The following is a 16503-nucleotide window of genomic DNA, read 5'->3' on the forward strand; positions in this document are numbered from 1 at the left end:
AGAAACCCCCTCCAGACTCCAGTCAACTCAGCTCAGCAGTTTAAAATTTGGTTAGGTATAAAGTAAATTTCAGCTTCACAACTTTCTCAGGCAAAATCTTTCGGGAATTTGAATTATCAAAAATTTGCCGGAAGCTCCAGAACTGCTTGATACCATTCGAAGCCATTTTTAATCGATTCGGTGGATTAAACTACACTAATTTTCAGATTTCTAGGTCCATTTGGTGAAATCTTGTTCTTCATTTTTCAGAGGGCCAATTTCGAGTACCTACCTATACTTACTTTTGATTTTTGCACTTTCAAAATGGCCACTTTCGGCCAAAAAAATGAAATTTTGGCTGAAAATTTGATCTATTTTTCGATAGGAAGAAGTTCGAAAGATGCGAAATTTTTTCTAATTTTGATTGATTTGATTTTGAAACCTGTAAATGCTTTTTTTTAAATTTTTATTCCAATTTTTAGAGCTTTCAAAGTCATTCCTTTCGAGAACTAAGTATCAAATAATTTTTTAAAAATGCAAAGAGGCGGTGCAACGCGAAGTGCGCCTGTGTGACAATGATTAGACAAGAAGACATTGATAATTCAGTAAGTAGGTATTCATTACGTGTTCTCAGAAGCGAATGCGATAAACTCTAACTTCAGAAATGCTTTTCAATAGAAAAAAAATAACAATGATAGAAAATAACTTTAATTAATGAGAGTTCAAAGTGTCGTTTAAAATCCAAAAATTTCAAGATGTCTAATTGCTGTAAGTACCCACGATTCCTACTTATTTTTATAATTTACCTATCGTTTGAAATCTCGCATCGTTATAGTAATTTGTTGCATGATAATTATAGGTACAGGTGAAAATATAAACGAATTCGTTCGTAGAAGAAGGAAACTCATTTGCCACATATTTTTGGGATTAATCGTATTAGTTTTAGCAGTCAGTGTTATAAAGTACTTGAGCTATAAACTCAATCGTCCATCATCAATTGACTCTTTCCCCTTCGATTTCTTGATGTTATCGGTATCGTGGCCTATTTCATTTTGCAAATCACTTAAAAATGGAAAAAGTTGTACTCATAAGTGTAATTTATCAGAAGATAGCTGGACAATACATGGATTTTGGTGAGTGTAGACAAGACACCTGCTGAAGGATGCATAAGTTATAAGCGAATGTTAATAATCAATAATAGGTAGGTACCTACATTGTTGCGTTTTAACCAAACAGGCCGAATAAAATAGGAAACTATAAAATAACGAACTGCTCTTCATCGCCATTCAACGAAACTGAACTAGATCCGATTCGAAATCAAATGGAGGAATATTGGCCAACCAAGAATAACTGCTGGAATAATTCCGGATTCTGGGAGCACGAATGGTCAAAACATGGCATTTGTGCCCTAGAACTTAAGCTTCTTAACACTCAACTGAAATATTTTCAACAAACATTGGACTTGTATAAAGAATATAACGTGACAGAAGCGTTAAAAAATTGTAAGATTTATCCGAATGATTCAACATCATATCAGAAAAAGGACATCGTTGATTGTTTTGAGAACCATTTTAAAGTTTCTCCGCGATTAATTTGCAGTTGCAGTAAGGTAGGTAAATTATTATTCTATTTAAACTAATAAGTACAGGTATCTCAATTATTTTACAGTAGGTAAATAAGATAATTAACACATTCCCATTTTTTTATCTTTTTGTACAGCTGCTTAATAAGACGTTCTTAATGGAAGTACAATTATGTTTTGATAGGGGATTGGTCCCACAAAACTGTGAATCTTCTTTTCTTATTCGAAATAGTAATTGCAACGAAACTCTTATTATGTATCCAGCTCACGTTTGAACTTTGGACTTTCAAAGTGCACACTCTTTATTGTATACCCAGCCAGTTATAGGTACATAGTTTCTGGTCTAGTCAAATTTAAGACAGAATTAAAATTGGTATAATTATAATCATTTTTATTTAACACGTGTAACTATCTCACTTTTATTTTTTTTTGTTTTTTTATACATTTACAAACTATATTTTTTATTTCATGAACGGAAGTTGGTGCTGTAAGTTTTTTATTGTCATGTTATCATATTCATGTATATTGCATGCTCATTCAAGTAGGGTCACGGGTGGTTAGTTGTCAAAAAAAAAAGTTTTTTGAAGTTTCTGAAGCCATTTATGAATATTTTTTTGCGGTTTTGGGCTCATTTGAAAGCTTGATTCTTTGCGCATGTTTTCTTTTTTTAAAATTGAATTTTGGTTCATGTGATGAATAGTTAATGGTGGATTTAGTGAGATACTTTTTTGTGACAACTAACAACCACCCCTGTTGTAAGTTGTCAAACACGCATTCACTATTGATTTTAAAAAAACTTACAATGCAATTTTCGAAAATTTTCAAAAAGATAACACGTGAGAAGGACTAAACTTTTAGATAAACCCAAAAACTTGAAAAAATATCCATCAATGACTTAAAAATTGACTGGTCATTCTTTGATTTTTTTTTGCGTAGGTAAATCGATCAATACAACTTTTTATTCGTTTTATAGAATGAAAGGCAGAAAAAAAATGATTCAATAATGCAATAGATAATTTTCTAAAAATATTTCCCCTTTTTGATGCATATTTTGGTAAACTATCTCATTGACAACTAACAATATTCCCTTTTTTGACAACTAACAACTTCTCGTTTTTCATCTTTGCACCAAAAAATTTTATTCATTTCAAAATTTTTTGTAATTGAACATGTGATTACTGAATCCGTGATAAAATTTCCTTTAAATTGATGTATAGTTTATTTACTTTTGACATATTTTTGATGTTTAAAAACGAAAAGTTCCAATTTAACATGTGTAACTTCGCACCTGTAAAATCACTTTTTTCAAAACTGTATCCCCAAATAAAAAGCTATGTAGCCAATTTTGCATGTTGGAACATTAGTAGGTATAGCATGAAGTTATTATGAAGGTTTCGTGGAGATAGCGTTCATGTATCCTTTTAAAAACGCAATTTGACAACTAACAATTATTGACAACTAACCACCCGTGACCCTACATATTATATTCATTTTGCTATCTCAGCAGGTTATAATTTATTTAGATAATTCTGAAGCTCATTTAACATAAGAGTTGTAAGCAGTAAGCATATTTGATAAGACCTCATGTTCCTACGTAAATACCTACGCATGCAATTCACTTACGATTAGAATAAAGATTGGCGGACGAAGTGAATTAAATGTACACATGTGTAGGTACAACGTTACAATACATTATCAGTCACAATTTTACAGCGCTGGCATAAAATTTGATGGATCGAATAATTTACCAAATAAGCATAAAGCAATCGCTTAATTCACTTCTTTTTTTAATTTTCTAATATGCGTTTAATTTACGTTCAGAAAAACCATCATTTTTTTTTTTTTGAGTGTCAGAATTATTATTAGATCAGATAGGTACAAAATTAAAGGAGAAAGGGGAATGGGTGAAATAAAAAAAACTAATGTAATATTTGCACCCCCCCCCCAAAAAAAAACCAACATCACACAGCATTATTATTTTTTTGAAGTTTTCAAAGTCAAGGGTATGCTTAGCTGTGGTGAGGGTTGAGAGAGTTAAATCTAAAAACGAATTAAGTATGTATAAATTCAGTCTTGGTCCTTTAAAGAACCCAATAAAGAATAAACAATTTGCTGCATTGCAAGGAATTGTCATTTTTTTCATCTTGAGCACCAATCTGAAGTGCCCGAAATGATTGCAAGGGTCAGATCAAAAAACTAAGCGGATATTCGGACTCCGCATGCTCAAACACCTAACAAACGATATGTCACACGACATTACAAATTTTCCATCTTGAGGACCAGTTGGGGAGGGGTGGTCTGTAGTAGGGATTGGAAGGGTCAGACCAAAAAACTAAGCAGATATTCCGACTTTCCATCCCTAAAAACCTAACAAACGATATGTCACACGACATTATAATTTTTTTCATCTAGAGGACCAATTTAAGGTGCCTGAAGGGGTTGTAAGGGCCAGATCAAAAAACTAAGCAAATATTCGTACTCTGCATCCCTAAAAACCTAATAAACGATATGTCACACGGCAGCATAATTTTTTTTCATCTTCAGGACCAATTTGGGGTGTTTGTGGAGGGGGTTGCAAGGGTCAGATCAAAAAATTAAGCTGAGATTCGGATTTAGTGTCCCTAAGAACCCAACAAACGATATGTCACACGGCACTGACGGCAGCATAATTTTTTTTCATCTTGAGGACCAATTTGGAGTGTTTGTGGAGGGGGTTGCAAGGGTCAGATCAAAAAATTAAGCCGAGATTCGGACTCTACATCCCCAAGAACATAACAAACGATATGTCACACGACATTATAATTTTTTTCATTTTGAGGACCACTTGGGGGGGGTCTGTCTCTGTAGTAGGGATTGGAAGGGTCAGATCAGAAAACTAAGCAGGTATTCGGACTCAGCATCCCTTAAAACCTAACAAACGATATGTCACATAGCAGTATAATTTTTTTCATTTTGTGGACCAGTTTGAGGTAGGAGGGCTCTGTAGTGGGGAAGGGATGGGTCAGACCAAAAAACTAAGCAGATATTCGGACTCTGCATCTCTAAAAACCTAACAAACGATATGTCACATGACAGTATCATTTTTTTCATTTTGAGGACCAGTTTGGGGGGGGGCTCTGTAGTAGGGATTGGAAGGGTCAGATCAAAAACCTAAGCACATATTCGGACTCAGCATTCCCAAAAGCCCAACAAACGATATGTCACACGACATTACACTTTTTTTCATCTTGAAGGCAAGTTTGGAGGGGGGGGGTCTGTAGCAGGTATTGGAAGGGCCAAATTCAAAAACTAAGCAGATATTCGTATTCAGCATCCCTAAAAACCTAACAAACGATATGTCACACGGTATGTCTGTTATATTTCCAGCTCTAGTCAAAATACCCTCCCCCCCCTCTTTTTTGGAATTAAGGGTCAATCATTTTATATTTCTCACTTCAAGTCACATTTCGACCTGATAAAGATTAGAAAAGGCACATTGGTTGAATTAAGTTGATTTTTCATCATTTATCAATCAAGATTATAGGAAGGAAAATGTAAATTTTCTACTGACTTAATACTTTCAGTCCAGTATGCCATAATCCCCCCCTTTCCACGACAACTCGAAGAAAACATTCCAGGATGAAACTTGCTCCTCTTTTGATGCTCTACAACGTTTGTTTGGACAGTTTTATCGAATTATAGCAAAGGATCATAGAGTAGGTAACTAGGTATTTCAGTCTCAGGAACCAAAAAAGACTGAAAAAGTAATCAAAGAGTAACCAAAAAAAGTTACAAAACGTGAGCAAAATATTTTAGTTCAAGCAGAAAAAAAAACATGAAAAAACATTACAAATAAAATGTTCTGGTTTTTGATTTTTAAAAAGTTGAATTTTTTAGAAAAGAGACTTTTTGCAATTTTTTACAAAAAAAAACTACAATTTTTCGCAATTTTGATAGACAACGAAAATTTTTGAAAATTTTTGATAAAATGTAATACTTTGACAATTTTAGCCAAAACCAAGACTTTTTGGAAATTATTGGCAAGAAAAAAATACTTGATAACTTCTGGCAAAAAAGCGAAACTTTTGGATAACTTTTGGAAAAAAAGAATAATTTTGCTAAAAAGCAAAAGTAATAATTGATGTTTGAAAGCAAAAATTTGAAACCTCCAAGAAGGAGCAGACTATTTTTGGGAATTAGTATTGGAGTAAGTATTGGCAAAAAAAAAAATCTCCGCAATTACTTTCTAAAGACGACATTTTTGTTTGCAGTTTTTAGGTAAAAACAAACTTTTGCCAATTTTAGGTAAAAAAGTGAGAATTTTGATTATCCAAAAAGTGGGTACTTTTGATGATTTCTGGCAAAAATCAAAACTACTAGAATTTTTTTTCCAACGAAAATTTCTAACAATCGCTCAAGAACGAGATTTTTAAAACTTTAACTTTAGGTAGAGTAGAAAGCGAGATTTTGAAATGAATTTTTGAAAGTTTGAAAAAAAAAAGAAAAAAGAAAGAAAGAAGATAAGACACGAGAAAAAAAGTAACCAAAAATTTCTTTTAGTATCTTTAGTAATTTGAATATGTACTTGAAAAGTAACCGAATACAAGTCCCGCATCCAAAAAAGTGAAACAATAATTCGCAATTACGAATAAAATTAAATCACTTCGAAATTCGCATTATCGAACAAAACCAAGCAAAACGATTGAAACGCGCGAGTACAAATTCTATATTTCGAAAACTATAAAATAAAAGAAAACAAAATATATAAGTAACGAATTAAGTTAGATTTGTATTACGGGTCACACACACCATACACATGTTATCGCCCAGGCTCAACACGACGAAAATTCACAATAGGTAATACTACAAAAAGAAAAATTTACACGCGAATAAATAAACGACGTAATAATTTATTTCGAAACAAGCGAGCTTATTCAATCTTGGCGGCAACATAACTCATATAAGGTATAGTATAATAAGGTACATTTCACTAACATTTTTAAATTAATTTTCACAGCTCGATGGCTGAACATAATCATAGTATACATAGACATACGAGACGAGTACGTAGTACATACAACAATAAACACCGCTATAAACATACGATTTCAAATTAATGTTCATCATGTTCACTTTACACTACACAGATTTAGGTAGGTAGGTACTTTAAAATAACATCTTTTTATAGGAATCACAGAAAATAAACTAAAAAAAATTCCAGGAATGGCGTTTGTAAAAATATTACAAAAATCACATGAGTTTTTTACAGAGGAAAAAAAACCATCGTTTTTTCAATACGACAAGAATCTTTGCAACCTAAACTTTCAAGTACTATTCGAATAATGCGACATCATTTGAAATTAAAATACACACGACGATCGTTTTTTAAACGTTACTTCAAATTATATAAAATGATTTCGAATTTCATCACGAAAATAAAAAATGAAAAAAAAAATACCGAGTGCGTGTAAACGAAATAACAAAATATAAATATACAAAACATAACAAAATTCATAAGGAGAAGACGAGCTGGGATAGAGAGATGAGCAAGGGTGGGGGGGGGGAGTTACACGAGTGAGAACGTATTATTTAAAAAAATTCGCTATTCCAATATCGTTCTCGTTGCCGGACAAATTCAATATATTTTCACCTTTTGGCCGATTTATCTCGATTCTGGGTAAATCGCGTATGGTTTCTTTGCGTTTAAACAGCTGTCCGATGTTTTTACCGATCAAATTGCTCACGAGTTTTTTAAACATTTCTCTCATACCTGAAATCCGAGACAAAACACCTGTCATTAGTAAAATAACAAATACAACAGTTGGTAAAATTATTTCTCTATCGTTTACCTTTATCTATTTTAGACTGGGGACCGATTTTCAATACTTTTTGATCGAATTTCTGCAAATCTTCCATATTGATACCAGGTACCATGGTCATGATCTCCAGAACTTGAGGATACTGCGGCCTGACCAGAAGGTAGACTTGAATGGCACAGTTTAAAAGGCTGCCTTGATTGCTGTCGTGTTGACCGTGTAATTGCAACCCTTGCAATAGACTGATTAGAGTTTGAACCGCTAACTCTTGGGTTACGTTTCCGTCAGCTGAGAGTTGTTTCATGATGGCGGGAACTTTGAAGGTAGCTTTTAAGCTGTGAGTGCTGTCTAGCCAGGAAATCGAGCTTAGGATGAAGCTTATAATACCGTAACGTGTGCTCTCGTATCGGAGGAATTTGATGCCCAGATCGGAGAGGCTTTCGTAGATGTTCGTCGAGTATGATAGATTTGACTGCGAGCCCAGCGGAGACGGGAGTTCGTCGTTTGAGTTGGCTGTACCTGGAACAAAATATAAATAAAGAGATTGATTAGTCTTTATTTTAAGATTCATTGTTTTGTACGATCGGAAAAACATAGATGAACTGGACAAAGGTAGTAATGATAAAAATAAAAAATTGGAAGCGAAAGAGGCGAACTTCCTAAAATTTTATAACATCAAACAGTTCTATTGATTTTAGAAATTTTTTGATTTCAGGATCCGAAGACCAGAAATTGAAATTGGGACTATCGTTTTTTCGAAAATTCAAAGAAAACTCTTTTCTTCTTCACTTCTCAGAAAAAATTTTACCTCAAGAATCTCAAGTCAACTGAAATATTTTTTTCCAATTCAAAAAAGTCACAAAAAATGAGAACCAAAAATTATAATTCACAAACAATCACAAAAAAAAACCCACAAAATTACCAACTGAAATAAAAAGTTGAACTAGTTCCCAACTTTTTGACAATTTTGGAAATCAATAAGTAAGAATTTTCACTGATAAAATAACCAATTTTTAATTTAAAAAAAAAGAAAAAGAAAAAAAACAGTCTTTTACAATTTTAGCAAAAGAAACAGATTTTTTGACAATTTTTGGCAAGAAAGTTCGACTTCTGGACAGTTTTTTCCAAGAGGTAAAACTTTTAGAATATTTCTGCAAAAAAAAAAAAAAAAACGAAAAAAACGACAATTCTGTAATTTTTTTCAAAAAAAAACCACAATTGCAACAATTGTGCAGAAAACGAAAATTTAAAGTTTTGACGAGAATTTTTCGGCAAAAAGCAAGACTTTGCCAATTTTAACAAAAAGCAGGACCTTTTGAAAATTATTGGCGAAGAAGTGACACTTCTTTTTTTGCAAAAAAAGACAATTTTTTGGTTAAAAAAGCGAGAGGTTTTGGAATTTTTTTTTGGAATTTTACGTGAAAAGTGAGAATTTTAGTCAATTTGGAGGAGGGGGGGGGGGGTGTTTACTGGTAAGATTACCAATTTTTGTTTTTTTAAAAAAAAACAAGTCTTACAATAAATTTTAGTAAAAGAAAGAGCTTTTTTTTGGCAATTTCTGGAAAAAAAATTAAGACTTCTGGACAATTTATTCTAAGACGTAAAACTTTTAGAATATTTCTGCAAAAAAAACAATTCTGTAATTTTTGGCAAAAAAGTGAGACTTTTAGACAATTTTTTTGAAAACAAAGACATTTTTGAAATTTTTGGCAAAAAAAACACATTACAACAATTTTGCAGAAAACGAAAATTTAAAGTTTTGACGAGAATTCTTTGGCAAAAATCAAGACTTTGACAATTCCAACAAAAAGCAGGACCTTTTGAAAATTGTTGACGAAGAAGTGACACTTTTTTTTTTGCAAAAAAAGACAATTTTTTGGTCAACAAAGCGAGAGGTTTCGGAATTTTTGTTGGAATTTTATGTGAAAAGTGAGAATTTTGATCAATTTGAGGGAGAGGGGGGGAGGGGTTAATGATAAAATTACCAATTCTTGTTAAAAAAAAAAAAAAAAAAAAAAAAATAGTCTTACAATTTAGCAAAAGAAACAGCTTTTTTTTGACAATTTCTGGCAAAAAAATTAAGACTTATGGGCAATTTATTCGAAGAGGTAAAATTTTTAGAATATTTCTGCAAAAAAACGACAATTCTGTAATTTTTGGCAAAAAGTGAGACTTTTAGACAATTTTTTTGAAAACAGTGGCATTTTTGGAATTTTTTGCAAAAAAAACTACAAATACAACAACTACGCAGAAAACGAAAATTCAAAGTTCTGACGAGAATTTTTGGGCAAAAATCAAGACTTTGACAATTTCAACAAAAAGCAAGACCTTTTAAAAATTATTGGTGAAGAAGTGACACTTTTATTTTTAAAAAAGCGAAAGTTTTTGGGATTTTATGTGAAAAGTGAGAATTTTGGTTATTTTTTTGAGGGGGGGGGGGAGAGAGAAATGAAAATATTTGGCAATTTCGCTAAAGAGCGAGAATTTTTGTCAAAAAATCAAAATTTGTTAATTTCACCAAAAAGTAGAAACGTTTTAGAATTTTTGGAGAAAAAAAATCACTTTTTTTCGATATTTTGGTTCAAAAAGCTAGTTTTTTTTAGCAATTTTATCAAAAAAACGAGGTTTTGTGCAACCTCAATACAAAAAAGTGAGATTTTAAAACAATTTTTGAAAAAAAATAATTTTTTAGTAATTTTTAAAAAAATTTTCTATTTGAAATTTTTTGGTAAAAAAAAATTTAAACAGATTTGTAAAAAGCGAGAATTTTTGTCAATAAGAACGAGACTTCATTGGCTTTTTGACAATTTTTGAAAAAAAATAAGACATTTGAAACTTTTTGCAAACGATAATTTTTAGCAATTTTGGTGAACAAGCAACACTTTTTGACAATTTCGAATTGAATTTTTGAAAATTGAAAACAAAATAGGTAATTTTAGTAATCAAAATCTTGAAAAAGTAATCAAAACCTTACTCTTTTAATGAGGTAGTTACTTGAAAAGTAATCGAGTACGAGCCCTGTTCGATTTCAAAACTACGTCACAATTCAGAATAAATTACGTACAAAAATTCAATCGAATAGGTTTTTTTTCTTCGATACCTAATCAAAATGCGCGTTAATTTCACCGCGTCACGATACAGATAACACCGCACATAAAATCGTATCCAAATTGCATTTTTGATAACGAAAAAGAAACGTAATGCTTGAAAAACAAACACCATTACAACTCGTATAGCAGATTCCCTTTCGTCATTGACCTATCTAAATCTATCAGAAGGTCTACCGATAACGTGAAATACCTTTCAAAAAAAAAGTACATATATCAACACAGCTGATACTCACCATTACACGATTTCAGGTCAGATAATGTAAACTTGAGTAGCATAGCTTTAATAACATCCATGTATTCTCGAGACAGCAACGTGTTGATGAGATCTTCGACTACTTCCTTGCTATCTTCCTCATCGTCATCCTTCAGCTTACCACTTTCTCGGCATTCTTTGAGATATTTCCATTTATTAGACAGTCTTTCGAACATATACGACGTGAAGTACGCGAAAATAGGCATCAGTATATCGTCGTATTTGGAAGCCGGGCAACAATATATGAACGGTTTCATGAACTGCTTCACCATCACTCGTAACCGGTAATCAGGGATCGAATCAATATTACAGAATACCGAAGCAGCGAAACTAGGAGCGAAATTGGGCAACTCGTAGAAAAAGTATCCGAGGTTCTGGCACGCTTTCGTAATCACCGTGTAGCAAGACTCGTACAATGCGAGCAGGAAATTTTGCATTTTAGCGAAAGCGTTGACAGCTGGGACCGGATCGAGCGAGTTGAACTCCGGTTTTTGGCTCAGGTGACCGCCGAATAATGACTTCAATTCGGATTCAGTTAATTCGTGTACTTTAGCGTAATCCGAATGCAGTTTGAATTTGCCTTCTGGAGACCATAACGAATGGAAGGCTTTAATTAAGGAAAATACACCGGGTAGAGCTTCCAGCAAGTGAGGAGTAGCTGGATTCTTGTAAATAGGTTGGTCTCCTTCGTAACCAACTACGAAGCCTCCGTTGATGGCTTTTTCTTTCGATTCGGGCCAAGACGATCGTTTAATTACAGCTACGATGATATCGACGCAGTACATAAGTTCGCCTCGATTCTTCATGAAGATATCTTCTTCGCTGGATGATTTACTGTCGAGCCCGATGAATGAGGCGAATTTCGAGTAATCGTTGAATACTTCGGAGCTTAATTTAGCCCAGAAATTTTTCACTTCGGCGAACACCTCGCTGATGAACTGACTTTGGCGTTCGTATTCGCAGAAAGCGTTATTAATAGACAGCATGGCTTCCAGAAACAAAACGATCTCCATTTTATACAGTTGATTCGTATCTTGTTTCAAATCATTGAAGGCTTTCTTGATGTTATCGAAGAATGGTAAAAACAACATCGGATATTTCTGGCCCAATTTCACCAACATACAGGCGGCGTGACGGCGTAAATTACGCACGTTCTTGGATCTGGTCAGCTTGGTTTGGCCGGGTATCTCGAATGTCAACGTAGAGAATACTTTATGGAGTACGCGAGGCATATACGAGCTTTGTACTTCGGCCGGAGACGCGTCGACGAAATAAATAAACACCGATATGCAAGATAAAACGAACGACAGTACGCCCGGATCTGATGGTTTCAGATTCAAGCACAAATCTAATAACTGTAAGCTTCGTTCGAGAGGAATAGCGTGATTTTTGGGCAAATGACCGACGATGGTGTCGAGTAATGCGGCTATGCCTTCCCATTCGAGATAAGCGATTGAATATATTGACTGGTAAGCGTTCAAGTTGAACGATGTTTCGTGTATTCTGGTCATAAGCCATTGTTCGATGCAAGAGAACGTTACCATCGGAGCGATGGCTGTCAGATGGCGGAAAGCTTCGAGTAATTCGACTCTGAAACGATAGTAGAACGTAGCGAAGGATTCTTCGGAATCGAAATCGAATACGAGATATTTATAGCTTTCTTGAAACATTGGCACAGCGTTTTCCGGATTGTAAGGTATACGAATGATCTTCGATGTAACATTAGTAACCCATTTGGTAACGTAGTTCAGTACGTTAGCATCTTTGTTGATGATTCCGTGCTTGAATATAACAGTCCAGCCGCAGTTAACGTTGAAAGCTACAACTAACGAAGGATGATTACACAGGGTGGTTAAAATCTCCAATAATAGAATCATATTCTCTAATTTGATAAATTCGTATAAGCTATCGTTATCGTTTTTGATCACGCTGCATAATAGATTACATAACGAACATAATAACTCGGATATTTTCTTCACAAATAAATAATTACGTTCGTTTAAAGTTCCATTCTGGAGTAATAAATTAATTCTCGATATATCGTTTACCAACGTAGAACTGAATAATAACTTGCAAATGATTTTTTTATCTTCGGCTTTGCCTTTCTTCGTAGCGATACGATTTAAACACTCGGCTGTTTCTAGTTGAAAATTCTCATCAGCTAAGAACCCACACAAGACGGGTAACAGTCTAGTTTCTTCAGCAGCGATACGATTTATGAAAGCGAATTCTACGATCTCGCTGACCAACTTGAGCGATAAATTGATGACTCGAACGCTTTCAGGAACATTTAGCTTGTAATGCTGCGCCATTAAATTGAGTAAAAACGTGAACACGTTCTCCAACTCGAGGACTAAGTGTTGGTATAAATCTTTTCTACGTTGGGCGTACTCTAACGTCTGTAAAACTACAATATCTTCGATAAATCTTAAAAATATAAGCAGTACGGTTTCAGCTTGTATATGACCTTTTGCAGCGATAGCGAATAACTCGGGTAGCAAATCTGGCCAATGCTGGGGCCATTCGCGTTTTATCATTTCGACTATAACGCGAGATAAAGCATCGCGTAGATGAATATGATGAATGAAATCACCTTCGCAAGATTGCAGCAAAGACATGGTTACATCTTTGATGGATATTTTCTGCGATTGATCTATACCGTACCATTTGTATTTGACGCAATATTCCATCAACTGGAGACCGAAATGACGTACGAGATGCGAACCATGCAGCGAAAGATACACCGAACACTGGATACATAGCGGAGATTTCTCTTTGAATTCTTCGCAAGCGTTGTACGCCTGCTGACGTTTATCCGGAGGTACTTCGGGATTTAGAGCTGCTTCGACAGCCTGAGCTAATTGATTCGAGATGTTGATGATTTCTTGATTATCCATCGTAGCTGGCTGCTCGAATTCGAGATGCGGATTCAAAACTTATCGTAGGTTTTTCTTCTAACTTGATGATGCAATCACATGGTTTAACTAATTCATTTTCACTGCGACGTTATTCCGGTAAAACACAAGCACACCTCAATTTTCAATCTACATCACATGATATCTACACGTTCGAATCGCACAAACGCATTGCGAAAAATTCATTTGTACACAAAGAAAATAAACTCAAATTTTGGGGGCGTATTGTAAAAGCATTTCACGTGTTTGAAATTTGAAAAAAAAATTATACGCATTCGATAATTGAATCGTGGAAGGAGACGAAAGGGGAATGGTCTTATCGGTCAAAGTTCACACTTATGTGCAGATCGAAGTACAATTCAACGACATGAAAGTAACATTGTAATTCGTATTACTTTGTAAATACGGTAAATATTCGTCATGATGTGCAAACCAAATGTGCAGAATCCGGCCTCGTGGCCTCCGGCGTCCGAAACTCCGAATCCGTCGTCAAACTCGAAACCTTTCTCATTTTCACCACTTTCTAGGCCTGGGGCCCCAGAGGCCAGATTTCGAATAAGTTCACAACGAATGATGAAGCAAAGATATTTTAATCGTAGTACCAGTAGGCAGTAGTAATACGTTCATAACTTTACATAATTTGTAAATTCAGCATCAGTTGTCTTCATTTCTCAAGATCCAGAAAAGGAGCACTCATCAACACTGCCATAGGCATCAACAAAGACCAACTGGAACTATCGTAGCAAGTTTTACCTTAATAATTTTCGAACGTATTTTGATAATGATTTCAGCAATTAACTCTTCAAATACCGACGCAACTACTTGAATTATTCTACCAACGAAACACCCAACATGAGTCTTGAATAACACAATCCTATGGAGCTTTCATCCACTAACAAACACAACAACGAATTGTAAATTACGGTTAGTTATATATTACACACCCAGTGGTACATCATGGAATATAGATACAGAATAATACATGATCTTTAAAAATCAAATCACGTAAAAAGATCTGAAGTACAATTTTGCACGTTCATTAAAAAAAAAGCGGTAAAAAATATTTATGCTTTGCTCTTCGTAACAATCAACACAGCACTAGGCACGAGTTCTGAAACGAGAAAATGAATCACATTATTAGATACCTACGTCAATTGAAATAATTCGTCAAAACATTCCATACTCACTTAAATCTTCGAGTCTTTGACCATATTCGTCTTCGGTGAATATCTTCTTGGGGAAATTAGTCATAAGTGAAAAAGGCCCTTTCTCGTCTGTTCTATTCATTTCAACGTATAACCTGACAGCAGCTAATTGTTCCTTAACGTTAAAAGTTTCGGTAAGCGTACTTCCATTTGTAAGTCTTATCTATAAAATGAAAATTTCCTTATGAAACAAAATACGACAAGAAAAGAACACAATTCTGTCTCCTAAATGATGAATAGATATTACTTGAATTCTAGTCTGTGAATAATCTTTTGGAGGGGCACTAACTACAGGTGCTTTGACCTCAGGAGCAGCTACTACTGTACTGGCTACGTTATCCGGTGTGATTCCTTTACGTGCTAATTTATCAGCTTCGATCAGTTGTTTTACTCGTAATCGAGCTTGTCTTTCTTCTTCTTTTTCTCTTTTACGCAGTTCTACTATTTTTTTCATTTCTTGTTCTTCCATCCTGTAAATCACAAAAGATTATAAAACAGATGCTATTATGCGGTTTCCTAAACACAATAAGTTGATAGATATTTACTTCTTTTTAGCTTCGGTCATTTCTTTGCCAGACTGTATCCTTCGTTTCTCCTTATCCAAAGCTTCTTGTTTCTCTTTTTCTTCTCGTTCTTTACGTTTAAGCTTCAATTTTTCTTCTATTTTCCTCAGCTGTTCTCGTCTTTCTTCTTCGGTTAGAGGTTTTTTCTCTTCAGTGGATTCGGAAAAGTTACTATGTCCAGATTTAGTAGCATGATATTCTACTTCGAGTTGGGTTTTGAATAATTTATTACAACTGCGACAAATTCAAAAGCATGAATAATGTAATCGATACGAGAATTGAGTTGAAAAACGTTATAAATACGTACTCTTCGCATTTAATTGATTTGGCCACCTCTGCCTCTGCATCAGCATCTTTATCAGTAGGAGGTGGAGCTGAATCGCTTGTAGAGGCAGCTGGAGGTTCCGAAGTACTTTTAGAAGAACCTGGTTCGAATTCATCCGCGTGGTTGAATATCCTGAAGTAGTACACGAATACGTAAGAATTACGAGTTAGAATTTTGAATAATGTTTATCGAAATACTCACCATTCCATGGCAGCTTCCACACCTACATTACCGGTCATGGATAATCCTTTTTCGCTGTAAGAAACAAACAATGTAGATTATAGAAAAATACACTGATCAGTTATAGATTCGATTTAAACTCTATGAACATACGCTTTCTCCTTGCTGAATCCCATTTCCATCAACATGGCAACGAAATCAGTACCGGCAGACATGATATCAGTTGAGAGATCCTACGTGAAATCGGGAAATATCAGCGGTAAATCTACTGGAATAGTATATAATATCTCTAAATACAAAGTAACTATTGCTTAATCACTTATTCGCATCATTAATCGAAAAAAAAACTCGAAAACTTGGGAAAATTCGCTCTATTTTTCACAAATTTGAGAAAAATGATTAGCGGAATTGAAAAATTTTCCGAAAACTTGATGTGACGTCACAAGTTGTCTTCAACTTTGTTTTTTGGCATTCAGCTTTGGATTGTGGATTTTGTCAAAAATAATTTGAAGTTGAAACTTTTTTTTAGCAATTAAACTTGTTTTAATTCGAAAAATAAATTCAATTTCAGTGAAAAAATTTAAATTACCAGTTCA

At 34.2% G+C, this 16503-nt stretch overlaps 2 protein-coding genes across 2 annotated transcripts; both read right to left on the reverse strand.

Moving 5' to 3' along the window:
- Positions 1 to 6242: 6242 nt before the first annotated feature.
- Positions 6243 to 13900, reverse strand: Ranbp21 (exportin-5-like protein Ranbp21). The gene is made up of 3 exons (XM_065367834.1): positions 10700 to 13900; positions 7390 to 7875; positions 6243 to 7310 (listed from the first exon to the last, which is right to left on the reverse strand). The coding sequence occupies exons 1-3, from the start codon at positions 13614 to 13616 to the stop codon at positions 7126 to 7128; spliced, it is 3588 nt and encodes a 1195-aa protein (XP_065223906.1). The 5' UTR covers positions 13617 to 13900; the 3' UTR covers positions 6243 to 7125.
- A 646-nt stretch (positions 13901 to 14546) lies between these two features.
- Positions 14547 to 16324, reverse strand: LOC135848061 (UBX domain-containing protein 1-like). The gene is made up of 7 exons (XM_065367836.1): positions 16061 to 16324; positions 15929 to 15982; positions 15710 to 15859; positions 15385 to 15636; positions 15087 to 15309; positions 14822 to 15002; positions 14547 to 14745 (listed from the first exon to the last, which is right to left on the reverse strand). Exons 1-7 carry the CDS (start codon positions 16120 to 16122, stop codon positions 14699 to 14701), a joined length of 969 nt encoding a protein of 322 aa, XP_065223908.1. The 5' UTR covers positions 16123 to 16324; the 3' UTR covers positions 14547 to 14698.
- Between the last annotated feature and the right edge of the window lie 179 nt (positions 16325 to 16503).

This window comes from Planococcus citri, chromosome 5 (assembly GCF_950023065.1).
Source record: "Planococcus citri chromosome 5, ihPlaCitr1.1, whole genome shotgun sequence".
NCBI classification, from domain to species: Eukaryota; Metazoa; Arthropoda; class Insecta; order Hemiptera; family Pseudococcidae; genus Planococcus; species Planococcus citri.

What these genes read in the sequence shown, in the direction of transcription:
- LOC135848061 (XM_065367836.1), bottom strand. Translation starts at nt 16,122, where the DNA reads ATGTCTGCCGGTACTGATTTCGTTGCCATGTTGATGGAAATGGGATTC. An exon ending in AAATCAATTAAATGCGAAGA is followed by an intron (nt 15,637 to 15,709) that starts GTACGTATTTAT and finishes AATTTGTCGCAG; the next exon opens with TTGTAATAAATTATTCAAAA. An exon ending in TCAAAGACTCGAAGATTTAA is followed by an intron (nt 14,746 to 14,821) that starts GTGAGTATGGAA and finishes TTCTCGTTTCAG; the next exon opens with AACTCGTGCCTAGTGCTGTG.
- Ranbp21 (XM_065367834.1), bottom strand. Translation starts at nt 13,616, where the DNA reads ATGGATAATCAAGAAATCATCAACATCTCGAATCAATTAGCTCAGGCT. An exon ending in TGACCTGAAATCGTGTAATG is followed by an intron (nt 7,876 to 10,699) that starts GTGAGTATCAGC and finishes ATTTTGTTCCAG; the next exon opens with GTACAGCCAACTCAAACGAC. An exon ending in CCAGTCTAAAATAGATAAAG is followed by an intron (nt 7,311 to 7,389) that starts GTAAACGATAGA and finishes CTCGGATTTCAG; the next exon opens with GTATGAGAGAAATGTTTAAA.